The following is a 12,827-nucleotide window of genomic DNA, read 5'->3' as shown; positions in this document are numbered from 1 at the left end:
ATTTTAGTAATAGAACATAATTGATTTAATATTTTAATGCATGTGTATGTTTTCAAGAACAGCACAGGCAGAAGAGTACTCCTGAGATGATGAAACAGAGAGCTGTATACCATTTAGCAATGAGATTGGTTCAGACTGCCAGAAATTCTCGACTGGATCCCGACAGTTTGCGTATATATTTGAAAGGCTTGAAGAAAAAGTATGAAGCCAGTTGTCCTGCACCCGGTCAAAATGGTGAGCAACAGTGATGTGTAACATAGGCTGTTGCTTGAATTTTTGTGACTGAAAGATTATTCTATTTTTTTTCCGTAGTATTAGAAAACACTGGTTTTTGATGTTTTAAAATTCTTAATTCTTAATCTAAATTATACTCACTACTGAAAGACCACATCCTTCATGGTTTTTCACCCCAAAACATACCTGAAATAAAAACATTTACTTTGTCTGAGGAACACAGTTCTTTCTGATAATGAACTATATGTCTCATTATTTTAGAGGCAAAAAAGTTGTGTAATGTTTAGTATTTTCTATGCAGTGTATCAGTATTACAGCTCTTACATCTGATACTGAAGATCTTGCTTAACAAAAAGCAGTCCTTGAAATAGATGGTCCCCCCACTCGCCTTGCATAGGCAAGCTCTACTTGCACTCTGGAGTGTGCATCCATGAGTCCTGTTGTTCCCTGCTCAGGGAGGGCTCTGGCTCTCTCAGACATTACGTTTAGTCCAACATAATGTAGGCAGTCCAGGACTGCTGCTTCTCCAGAACTGGGCAGCCAGAGCTTTTTTTGTAACGCAGTAACAGCGAATTACTGTAGTATTGACACTGTTGGTCAGTTTTTGTTTAGAAAGTGAGTAACAGGAAATCAATAAAATTGAATATCCTCCTTCCTTGATTATTTTTTTTAAGTACAACTTAATTGAGTGACTGCAGCCATGTAGTCCAGCTTGAAGGGATTCTTTCCTCACTTCCTACTAACCAACTTTGACCAAGAGTTCTTATATATGTATTTTATATATATCTGTATGTGTGTATAATTTATTGTGTGTGTATCTTAAAATGGGTAATACGCAACAGTGCAGTATCTACTTTATAACAACAGATATATTTTTATATATAGTTATAAATATATTTCCTTTTTATGTATCTACCTTTGTAAACATACCACTGCAACAGAATAACATTTGTAGTGGGTGCACTGTGGTTTTTTACCTAAGAAGGTTTTTTTATTGATTTAAGCTATTAACCACAATTCCCCTCTCTTCAGGCCTTAAATGTTGCCAGTTATATCACTCATATCCATCAGTAAAATATTTGTTGTCTACCCCAGCGAGGATCATGGCAGAAAAAAGTATTTTGCGTTCAGGTTTCTTAAGAGGAGCCAGGCAGTAAGGGATGCACGTTTCAGGCATTGACTGGACAGGGTGCGTGTCTCGCTCTTGGGGTCAGCCACCACAGCACCCAACAGGACCCTTCTAGGGGCTTGTGCCAGGGAGCCTGGAGTAGTCTGACCCTGTCAGAACTGTTCCCCTCTTTTGCACACCTTATTTCAGAGACTTTGGGTTGCTTCCATTCTTTCTGGACTGGGTGTGTAAATACTCTGCATACTGCTCTCTTGAAACAGATTTTAAATATGGAGGTTTTATTTTTTTTTTTTTTTAAAGACAGCTGGATGCCAAGGAGAGCAACCAGAAAACAAAAAGATAATACAGGTACTTTCAGACTCATTTTTGCATCACCTGTAAACAGTCCTCAGTAGACAAATTGGCTTGAATTTTAGGGTCTTTGCTAGCATTGTCCAGAACTCCATGGAGAAAGTAAAAAAAAATAAGTACCTCCGAGGGCTGTACAGTGAGCTTTATTGCCAATCTGAGAATGCTGGTTGAAGCAAAGCGGATCTCAGGAAGTTTACAGTGGGGGAATTGCAGGGAAACGGAAAGCTCAGAGGGCAACAGAAGGCTTGTCTTTTCCTGTCCCCTCTCCACAACTGCATGAGAAGCAAGTCAGATTGCTGGTTTTTTAAATGCCCTTCTCTTGCTCCTGCAGTTGCTCGCTCAAGGTGCCAATCTCAGTGACAAACACGAAGAGCGAGCTTTTAAACTAAGCCTGGTCAACAGCTGACAGTAGAAGTCAAAAGGCATGCAACGTTGTCTGATAAACCCCTGAAACTTGAACAGACCATTCACCTCTGTGACAAGATTCCTATTTTGCATAGTCTGTAAACGTCTTGTCCTAGAAAAGTATACAATGCATTTACTGTCTGCACTAACTTCAGCTTTTTAATGCAGACTTTCCTCAAAACCAGGGCTGCTATCTCCACCTGTCTGTGAGACAAGGCTGCCTGACAGAAGAAATGTTATTTGGAGTGTGAATTGAGAATCCAAAGCCAGCACAGAAAGACATACACTCACTTTCTTAGGTCTTTATTTCTTCCTCCACAAAATTCCTGGCAGCGACAGGCCTGCAAAGGGACAAGGCAATTGATAAACAGAAAAAGCAAAAATCTCATAAACCAAAAAGACACTAGAATTCACTGTCACCCCTTTGGGTCTGAAAGACCAAGGCTAAATTTACTTCTGAAATTTGCTTTCCACTTGGCTACACATTTTCAACCTGTATTTCAGTCAGCAGAGATGGCCACCCAAGACTTGACCTGTACAGTTTTAATACTAACAGAACTATGTATTGATGTGTAATCATTAAAAAAACCCACCTTACTGAATAGACAATACTGCTTTAGGCTACAATACTGGGAATTAATCCGATACATAGTAAGGCCTACTGTAACCATAACCAGTTTTTGAACCAGCTTTGGTCACAGTAACAGAAGTGCCTTTAGTCTAGCAGTTCAGAAATAAAGGCTTGATCTTGCAGCAAAACAGTCCAAAGTCCAGTTTGGCTGGAGAGTCTGTCATAACCACAGCACTCAAGTGAGCAGTTGAGCTTCTCCTCTTAAGGGTGTGTCATTAAATAATCCTTGTGATTCTGCAGGAAAAGAATCTCAAATGGGAGACTGGTGTAACTTTATACCCCACTTACTAACACCTCAAAGGATCAAGAACCACCAGTCTGAAAGTGGTCTGTTCCTGTTCCCAACAACTTTCATATCCCCCATCACAGCTCCACCACCATCCTGAAAAGCAGTCCCTCCTGCTCCTGGCAACTCTGAAATCCTCATCACAGTTCCACTGCAATGACAGACTTTGAATCCATTTTCTCCTACCAAAACCTTGTCCCTTAAATTACCACAGATCTGACATATCTCACATTGCCGTGCACTGTCTGCCAGAACCTTCCCAGCATCTCCTGATTTCAAATTCTAGGTCAAGAGAGGCATCTTTCACTATCCTGAAACATGTACCCAAACGCCTTCCACTGCATCCCATCCAGAATTTTCAAAGACAAAACTCGAACCCACAGTATAACCTCAAACTAAGCAAATCTTCCTTCAGAATCACTAGAGCACCATCCAGGTCTGTGTGAGCTGGCACAGGCAGGACGCAGGTACAACCTCAAAACCATGGATGAAATGCAAAGAGTAAATTTATTTTTGTTACCTCGTGGCCAGGGGATCCCCAGAGCAGCACCTGGGCAGAGGTACACAAGCGGGGACACAGGCACCGCGGAGCTGGGTCCTTGCTAGAGGATCCATGGCCCTGCTGGGGCTGCCTGTGTGCCAGGGATTCACGCAGGCGTAGTTCACCACTGTGCTTTGACCTTTCCCACAGCAGGGCAGGAATCTGGAGCGTGGTCAGTAGAGTGCCTCTGGGTCTGTCAAGGGATATGTTCTCTAGACACAAATGTTCTACTTGTCAAATACACAAGACTAAACAATTAGTACGATGTATGTGGTTTTCTGCACCCTAGCTGCAAGTCACTTGGGCATGTTTACAATCCTCCTTGCCAGTCTTCTGTTATTTTCCCTTGCCTTGTTCTCAAGAATTTCATAAATGTTATTTTTTTCTGTAGCAACATTTTACCCATCTTTGCTTCCAAGCACAACTCAATCTTGCACTTTTTATTCAGTCAAACCAGTTCTAGAGCTCTACTCAGTTCCATATTTTACAACATGCTTCCCATTCCTCTGTTCAGCTCCTCATCTGTTTCTCACTCCATCCCTCTGCTTTACTATCCTTCTTTTCCTCTCTTCCATTCCCTGTCCCTCTGTCCAGCTCTTCATGCTTTGCTTTCACACCCAGTCCCTGCTGTCCCCCATTAGGCAACCCATCCCTTCCTTTCTCTGCCCATCTCTCTGTACGCCTCTCTGTCTCACTCAGTTTGTCTGTCTAGTTCCCTTACCCCCTGCCCGGCTCTCCATCCATCTTTTCTGACCTATATCTGTCTGTCCACCTCTACATCCCTCTTTTCCCCTTCTCCACTCCCTGTCCCTCTGTCTGGTCTTCCATTACTCTTTCTGGCCCTCCATCCCTTTCTTTCTGTACCTGTGTCCCTGTCCATCTGGCTATACATTCTTAGCTTTTTCTAGCCCTTCATCCATCTCTGTGTTTGTCTAGCTCTGCATCACTTTTTCTCTTTACGTGCCTCTGCCAAGCTTCCTGGGCCTCTGTCCCCCTAGGCAGGACTGCCACCCAGTGCATCTTGAATTGTGATTGTGATGCTGTCACTGAGCCACATTTCTCTCTTAATGCAAACCGGTGTCATTAGCCCCATTCTGCTCCTCTTCCACCTGTGCACAGCACTAGCCTGCACCTGCCTCTGCTTTCTGAAACGCTGTTGTGTCATAGGTCTCTCTAGCAACGTCTGTTTGACGTGGGCCATCTGCGTGAGGTCACTTAGGAATGGCGGCCAAAACCAAGCCTATAAAGAGCAACCATTCCTGGTGTGCGTGTTCTGTTCTGCTGCGCTTCCAGTGTAGGCCATAGCACAGCACTAGCCTCCACCTTTTCAGGTAAAGAGTTATGCTGACCGCTAACTCCTCACTGTATGTTACTTTTCTGGTCAGAATATTGGCAGTAACCTCCCCCTGTGCCCCCAGCATTCAGCTCTGAGCTTGGTTCCGATGGCTCGCTTTGATGCAGTGCGGGCATCATGCACTGAGGCTGTTGTGGGGAGGTGAGAGCTGTGGAAGTTTATTGCAGGGCTCTAGGGGTAGGGCAGAGGTGCAGACAGGCACGATCAGAGTTTTTTTTTTTTCCTCTGAAATACCAGAACTGAATCCTGTCCCTGAAGGAAAAAGCAGAGGAGAGTCTGGCAGTTACTCAGTGACTTGTCACATGAAGAACCCACCCAACTGAGGAATGCTACTGCAGTAATGGCTCTGAAGGTGTCAGGGGAAGGGAGAGGGTGCTGGCCCTTGGAGGGCTGTGGCAGTCACTCCCGAGTGGTGGTTATGTGCATTAATTTAAAAGTTGTTTTATTCTTTGCACTCTATCACTTTGCCGTGGTTCCTGCAGTCTCTGCACTCAGTAAAAAGTGCCTGAGGACAGTGCGCAGGGTAAGAGGGTACCCATTGTGCCTGAGGGGGATGGGGGCTGGTCCCCAAGTGTCTCAGATGCCTTTGGGTCCCTGGGGGTTCTGGAAGAACCCCAGTGCTGTTCACAGGGCTGCAGGGGATTGCCCTGGTCCTTCATTTGTAGTTTGATGTACCCAAAAGCCCTCCATTTGCCCTCTGAATCCCTCAGTTCACATTTTGAGTTGGTCCAGAGTCCTCCACGTGCCTTCCTGTCTGCCCCTGAGCCGTGCATTTGTCTTGCAACATACCACAAAGTTTCCTGCTTTCTCCCGTCTCCGAGTTTTCCTGATGTTTTTTTGGTGTGCTTCAAGATCAGCCGTTTCTCCTTCCATGTATCTCTCCCTTTGCCTTGTGCACCCAGAGTCTTCCATTTACCCTTGCCATCCCCTGGTATTTTCTTGTTCTTCCCTTTATTTCATCCCAAGAGCTTTGCATTTGTTTTCTTCTCCCCTTAATACTCTTCCTTTTGGTGCACCCCCAGGCTCTTTTAGCGTTCAGCAAACTGCTGACAGGATCTGGGGGGCACCTCCACAGCCCCAGAACACCGGAGTGTCTTTGGGGTGGCGGCCATGGCCCCGTGTTCCCCGGGGCTGCTGCTCTGGGCCAGGGGCAGGGCAGGAGGGGGCGGGTGGCCGATGGCGGGGTCCCCGTGTCCCGGGGCTGAGCGGGGCGGGTGCGCTGGCCGGGGCCGGCGTGGGGCAGCGGAGCCGCCGGCGCTGGGAACTGCCCTGCGGCTGCAGCCGCCGCGGGGGGCCGGGGCCGGGCGGGCCCCGCGCCTGGGAACGTCCCGAGCGCGGCGACACCCACGGGGCGGTGGCTGGCGGCGCAGCGGGGGGCCGGGGCGGCGACGGCCGGGGTTAGCGGACCGGGGACCCGCAGGAAAGGCAGCGGGTGACGGGGAGCGGGGGAAGGGACGCTTCGGAGCCCTGCCGGAGGGGCAGGGGCCGGTCGCGGGGCAGCCCCCGGCCCCAGCGGGGCGAAGACCCGCAGGGGCAAATCTCGGGGCCCGCGGAGGGCGGCGGGAGCCGCAGCGTTCGGGCCTCGGGGCGGCCGTGCTGCGCCCCGGCACCTGCCGGGAGGTGTGGCTTCCTGCGGGGGGGAGCTCCGACCAGGCGTCGGGCCGGGGCGCGCGGCTTCCGCTGCCGGGTCCCGGTGGCGGAAAAGGCCCTTGAGCGGCGGGAGCGCGTCCGGGGCGGTGGCAGCGCCAGGGACCGGGACCGGGATGACGACGCTCCGCGCCTTCACCTGCGACGACCTCTTCCGCTTCAACAACATGTGAGTGCCGCCCGCCTCTCCCTCGCCCCCCGGCCCCTCGCCCCCCTTTCTGCCGCGCTCGGCCCGCGGGCGCACGCGAGGGGCTCCCCCTTCCCCCCGGGGCGCTCGGGGCCCCCTCGGCCGGCGAGCCCCGGGCCCGCGGTGAGCGTTGCTCTCCCCCGCAGCAACCTGGACCCGCTGACGGAGACCGTATCCTTCCCGCTGCCGCGGAGGCCGGGCGCGGGGCGCGGAGCCTGGCGCGGGGCGCGGAGCCTGGCGCGGGTGGCCGCGGCGGCGACAGCTTGGTCCTTAACCCGTGGCCGCAGTACGGGATCCCCTTCTACCTGCAGTACCTGGCCCACTGGCCCGAGTATTTCATTGTCGCCGAGGCGCCCGGCGGGGAGCTGATGGGTTACAGTGAGTGTGCCGGGCCCCCGCACCGGGTTGCCCCGCGTTACCGTCTCGCGGCATCGCGTGTTTCTATAAATAGGCGATGTGCGTGTTCATAATCTAACGCGGGAGCTTTTCTTACTCTTTGCGTTTTCCAAACACCCAGCAGGGGAGAGGAACGTTATGTATCATCTTCCGGTTTCATAGGTGCCAAAGGGTATTGCATAGAACTCACAGCAGTAGTTTTCAGTTTGATGTTCCTGGCGGGGCAAGGACTGCTGGCTGTGGTAACGTCCACCCAGGTTTTATACAGGTGAATGTATGTGCACAAGCATTTCTGTTATCCCGGAATTAAGTCCCTGTACTCAGCTCTGATCTCACACGCTGTCAGTCATCTGTAAGTAAAAGTGCTGGGCTTGGGTTTTGCACAGGGAATGAATTGTAAGGGAACGAATGAGCTGGGTCTAGATGTCGTTTGCTTATTTGCTGTGGAATATTTGTGTCTTTCAGAAATCATTCCAAATAGAACTCTTGGTTTGTTTATTCCTTCCATGTTTTTTTCCCCTGTTTTGGGAGGGGCGTGGGGGGAGAACAGGACAGAATAAGTGTCTTTGCGGAGACTTGAAAAATAAAGTATTTAATATAGTAAAGCTTAAAGCTTTTGCTGTACAGAAGGTTTCGCCATATTCACCACATCAGTTGCATATTAGCAGTGACTGATGTTTATGAGTACTGTGTGAAAGCGTGAATATTCATTAGTGAACTAACACTGGTTTGGCTCTGTATAGAAAGGATAGGAACTACAAAGGAGCCTCCCCAAAACAACCTTTCCCCCCCCCCCCCCCCCTTAAACATACCGTATTTGCAGGGCCTTAACCTTCTATTGCCAGATTGGCAAAGCTTCCCAAGCTCTTTTGCCCCATAGTCACCAAAAATCTTCAGTAGTTGCCAGGATGGTGAGTTAGTTTGGGGCTTCTAGGCCTTCATTCCTCCCTTATTTTAGTCAGATCCTGAATTCCATTCAAAGACTCATGAGAGTTGCTTAAAATTTTCACTTGGAAATCATGCCTTCAACAATGAATTTGCAAAAGTTTTTTTATTTTTTACAGTAGTTAAGAAACTACTGCAATACTTGAGCAAAATGACATTTTTAGTGGTTGCTGAATCACAGAGTAATAGCATAGACATCCCTGTTTGAGCCTTTACCACAGTCATTGCAGTGTTCGTTTATATACTCCTTGGTTCTTTTGTGAAGACATGTGGCTGTGGGTGGTGCATTATTCCAAAGGTGCTACTGCTCTGATGCTCTGTATGTTCACAGTAATGGGTAAAGCAGAAGGCTCTGTGGCTAGGGAAGAATGGCATGGACACGTTACTGCTCTCTCTGTTGCACCAGAATTTCGACGGCTGGGTTTGGCTGCTAAATTGATGGAACTACTGGAAGAAATTTCAGAGAAGTGAGTACTATACTTATCTTTAAATTTATCTTTTAAAGTAATCTTTCTACCCCCACCTGTCCATGACTTAGATATTTGATTTGCATGAAACAGACCCAGAATTTTGCTTTAAGTAGTGTTCTGATTTGCTGAAATTCCCCATAGTTAGAGAACAAGAATTAAAAATGTTGCATGGCGGTTTGATCTCAAGGTTTCTATGAAAGCTAACTTGCCAGAATGCATAGGAAGTAGCCTGAATTCCAGTAGAAATACTGTATAAAAGGTCCTTTTCTTGGCAGAAAAAGTGCTTAATGAAACAGCAACACTATTTCCTGTAGGGCCCCCAACATACTCACTCAGTAATCATGGGCTTTGTGTGATTCCCCTAGGCACAATCTTGAACAACTTCTGGATGGCAGACAGTATCTTAGCTTACTTTCTATCTTGTGATTGATTGCTTGTACCTGCTGAAAATTTAATTTAGTGTCAGATGAACCCACAGGGAAGTGTCCTCAACTCATGCTGGTAGGGCAACCCAACTGTAGATGGTAAAATGGGAAAATATTATGCTGTTTTGAAAAACTTGCCTTGTGAGGAGAAGGGCTGTCTCCTATTAGGCAACTGAATTTTGTGACTGTAACTCCACCACTCCCCCCTGCCATCTACTTTGAAGGAGGCAGTCCCTAAACCAATGCAATCTAAAATGTGGATTAAATCATTTATCATGGATATGAGGCTTGTGTGGGTGTTTATCTTGTCCTGTTCCTTCTGTTCATAATTCTGAACCCACTGGCTGGTGTAAAAGAATAGTCATGTGACAAAAATAAAATTAAATTTGTGCCTATACTGGATTTGTCCCTTGGTAAAGGAGTGCATCTGTTATTACAGTGTGAAAGAGGTTTGATGAGCATACCACATCATCAGACCTGCTTTGGGTCTGACTACAAGTTATGGGTTATTACTTAGAAATACCTTCACCTGCTATACTTACTGTGGTCTTTTGGCTTTTTATTTTTTCAAAGAAAGGGTGGATTTTTCGTCGATCTCTTTGTGAGAGTATCAAATCAGGTTGCAGTAAATATGTATAAGCAACTGGGCTACAGTGTGTACCGGACAGTACTAGAGTACTACTCTGCTAGCAATGGAGAGCCAGATGAAGATGCTTATGGTAAGTACTTGTTCTGCCTCAAGTTGAATGGTAAGTTTCTGATGTTGAGGGTTCCTGGGTTGGTTTGAATGATATTTTTTTTTTTTTCTTTTAAATATAAAACAAGTTTAGATAGCTGTTGATGAACGGGATTTTGTATACTCCTTTAGATAGCTTTTCCTACTGAAGATTACATCAGTTACAAAACTTAATCTTGCAGTTTACATGTTTTGTAGCATCTGTGACAAAATAAACTAAGAAACAAGAATAAATTAGTAAGTACAAAGACATTTATCGTGTAGGTAAGGTGAAAATAAAAATGCAGTTTCTTATATAATTTTTCTTTTTGAGCAACGCTCACACCCAGTAGCTGGGCTTTTTGCTAATATTATTGGGGGAAGCAATTGCAGTGCTTTCCTTGTTTCTTCCCATAGCAGGGACTTGAAACTTTGTTTTTCTCAGATGTCTAACTACAAATTTACAAGTGTCAGTGGTCAACAGTGACAGAGAATTGGGTGGCCTTTTCAATTTAAAAGGGAAGGAACATGGAAATTAAACTATGTTAATGTTACTTCTGTTATCAAAACTGAAATACGAGCTGCTTCCTCTTTCTAGACTTTCTTTTCTTTAAGTATCCTCACTGAAGGGTTACGTGGCCATGCTGCATATCTTTTCTGTTCTTGCACTATTACTTTGATATGCGTGAGTACTGTGAAATACAAGAGCTATGGACAGACATCTACTGTTGTTGCAGATGCCTTAAGTCATCTATTTGTCCTTTTAGCTTGGCATTTCCTTTCCATTCAGTTGAGTTTCATGTGGTGTTATATTTCAATTGATAACATTGCTGCTGAATGACATTCAGGACATCATTTTTAAAAAGGGAAAAAAGACCTGGGGAGCTGTAGGCCAGTCAGTCTCACCTCTGTGCCGGGCAAGATCATGGGGTGGATCCTCCTGGAAAATATGCTGGGGCACATGGAAAATAAGGAGGTGATTGGTGACAGCCAGCATGGCTCCACTAAGGGCAGACTGTGCCTGACAAATTTGGTGGCCTTCTACGATGGGGTTACAGCGCTGGTGGATATGGGAAGAGCCACTGACGTCATCTCCCTGGACTTGTGCAAAGCGTGTGACACTGTCCCACACAACATCCCTGTCTCTGAACTGGAGAGACATGGATTTGGCAGATGGAGCACTCGGTGGACAAGGAATTGGCTGGATGGTGGCACTCAGAGTTGTGGTCAATGGCTCCATGTCCCAGTGGAGAGCAGTGACGAGTGACTTTCCTCAGGGGTCGGAGTTGGGACCGGCATTGTTTAACATCTTTGTTGGGGACATGGACGGTGGGATCGAGGCACCCTCAGCAAGTTCCCACTGACACCGAGCTGTGTGGTGTGATGGAGGGGAGGGAGGGAAGGATCCATCCAGAGGGACCTGGGCAGGCTGGAGAGGTGGGACGGGCAAACCTCATGGAGCTCAGCAAGGCCAAGGGCAAGGTCCTGCCATGGGTCGGGGCAATCCCCAGCACAAATCCAGGCTGGGCGAGGAGGGGATGGAGAGCAGCCCCAAGGAGAAGGACTTGGGGGGGTTGGTGGGTGGAAAACTGACTGTGAGCCAGCAACGTGCGCTGGCAGCCCAGAAAGCCACCTGTGTGCTGGGCTGCACCCAGAGCAGTGTGGGCAGCAGGGCGAGGCGGGGGATTCTCCCCCTCTGCTCCGCTCTCGGGAGACCCCCCTGCAGTGCTGGGTCCAGCTCTGGGGGCACCAACATCAGAAGGACACGGACCTGCTCGAGCGGGGCCAGAGGAGGCCACGAAGATGCTCGGGGGGCTGGAGCACCCCCCCTGTGAGGACAGGCTGAGAGAGTTGGGGGGGTTCAGCTGGAGAAGAGAAGGCTCTGGGGAGACCTTAGAGCGGCCTCCCAGGACTGAAAGGGGCTGCAGGAAAGGGGGAAGGGACTCTTGATCAGGGGGTGTAGGGATAGGACGAGGGGTAACGGGTTTAAACTGACAGAGGGGAGATTTAGATGAGATTAAGGAAGAAATTGTTCCCTGTGAGGGTGGGGAGGCCCTGGCACAGGTTGCCCAGAGAAGCTGTGGCTGCCCCCTCCCTGGAAGGGTTCAAGGCCAGGTTGGACGGGGCTTTGGGCAACCTGGGCTAGTGGAAGGTGTCCCTGCCCGGGGCAGGGGGGTGGGACTGGATGGGCTTTACGTTCCTTCCAACTGAAACCACCCTGTGATTCTATGAAACTATTGGAGTGTGTCCAGAGGAGGGTGACCAACATGGTGAAAGGTCTCAAGGGCAAGATTTAGGAGGTCACTTGGCTTGTTCAGCTTGGAGAAGAGAAGGCTGAGGGGGGACGTCATCCCAGTCTACAACTTCCTCAACCTCCCCCTCATGGAGGGGGAGATGCTGAGCTCCTCTCTCTGGTGACCAGCAATAGAACATGAGGGAATGGAATGAAACTGTGTCAGGGGAAGTTCAGACCAGACATTAGGAAAAGGCTCTTCACTGAGAGGATGGTCAGTCCCTGGAACAGGCTCCCCAGGGAGGTCGTCGCGGCACGAAGCCTGTCAGAGTTCAAGGAGCATCTGGATGATGCTCTTAGTCATATGGTTTAGTTTTAGGTAGTTCTGTGAGGAGCAGGGAGTGGGACTTGATGATCCTTATGGGTCCCTTCCAGATATTCTGTGAAATCTTGATTTAAAATGATCTTATTGTAGTACAGAATTCACTTAATATGGCTTTGTGAAATGACTGTCTTACTGTAATAGCCTTTTTTCTTTTTGCCACAGATATGAGAAAAGCTCTTTCTAGAGATACAGAGAAGAAATCAATCATACCTCTGCCTCATCCTGTGAGGCCAGAAGACATTGAGTAACTGTAAGCTGTGATTTTTTTCAGCCAACTTACTAAGAGCATCAAGTTCCTCCAACCCCCAGCCCCCAAGAACTTACGGAGGAGAAAACTTAGGCTCAGTGGTTTTCCCCATAAAATACCAAAAAGCAATATTGAGAAGCTTACTAATACTGCGTCTGTTGGTAATGGCTGCATACTCCTGCACTTACCCATTATTTTTCCTTACAAATATTGGAAATTCAGAGACTATTAAAATGAATTACCTCA

The 12,827-nt window shown here is 47.9% G+C and overlaps 2 protein-coding genes across 8 annotated transcripts in view; both read left to right on the top strand.

Annotated features, from left to right (window-relative positions):
- The window catches only part of MSH4 (mutS homolog 4), a 33,328-nt gene extending 32,443 nt beyond the window's left edge, over positions 1–885 (top strand). For 4 of the 7 annotated variants that reach the window (XM_074831717.1, XM_074831715.1, XM_074831719.1 and 1 more), the window contains one exon: positions 63–885. In XM_074831717.1, the coding sequence (XP_074687818.1) occupies positions 63–248 (186 nt within the window). In that variant the 3' untranslated portion in view covers positions 249–885. Of the gene's footprint in view, positions 1–57 lie in introns of all 7 variants that reach the window. The other 3 variants (XM_074831714.1, XM_074831716.1, XR_012624086.1) reach the window with 2 other exon arrangements.
- A 5,581-nt stretch (positions 886–6,466) lies between these two features.
- Positions 6,467–12,827, top strand: NAA20 (N-alpha-acetyltransferase 20, NatB catalytic subunit). The gene is made up of 6 exons (XM_074831712.1): positions 6,467–6,747; positions 6,912–6,936; positions 7,053–7,143; positions 8,438–8,573; positions 9,575–9,720; positions 12,497–12,827. The coding sequence occupies exons 1-6, from the start codon at positions 6,695–6,697 to the stop codon at positions 12,580–12,582; spliced, it is 537 nt and encodes a 178-aa protein (XP_074687813.1). The 5' UTR covers positions 6,467–6,694; the 3' UTR covers positions 12,583–12,827.

The sequence above is a fragment of the Strix aluco genome, chromosome 8, assembly GCF_031877795.1.
Source record: "Strix aluco isolate bStrAlu1 chromosome 8, bStrAlu1.hap1, whole genome shotgun sequence".
Classification (NCBI taxonomy): domain Eukaryota; kingdom Metazoa; phylum Chordata; class Aves; order Strigiformes; family Strigidae; genus Strix; species Strix aluco.
The sequence above is the reverse complement of the archived record's forward strand: the minus strand, read 5'-3'. Positions and strand labels throughout refer to the sequence as shown.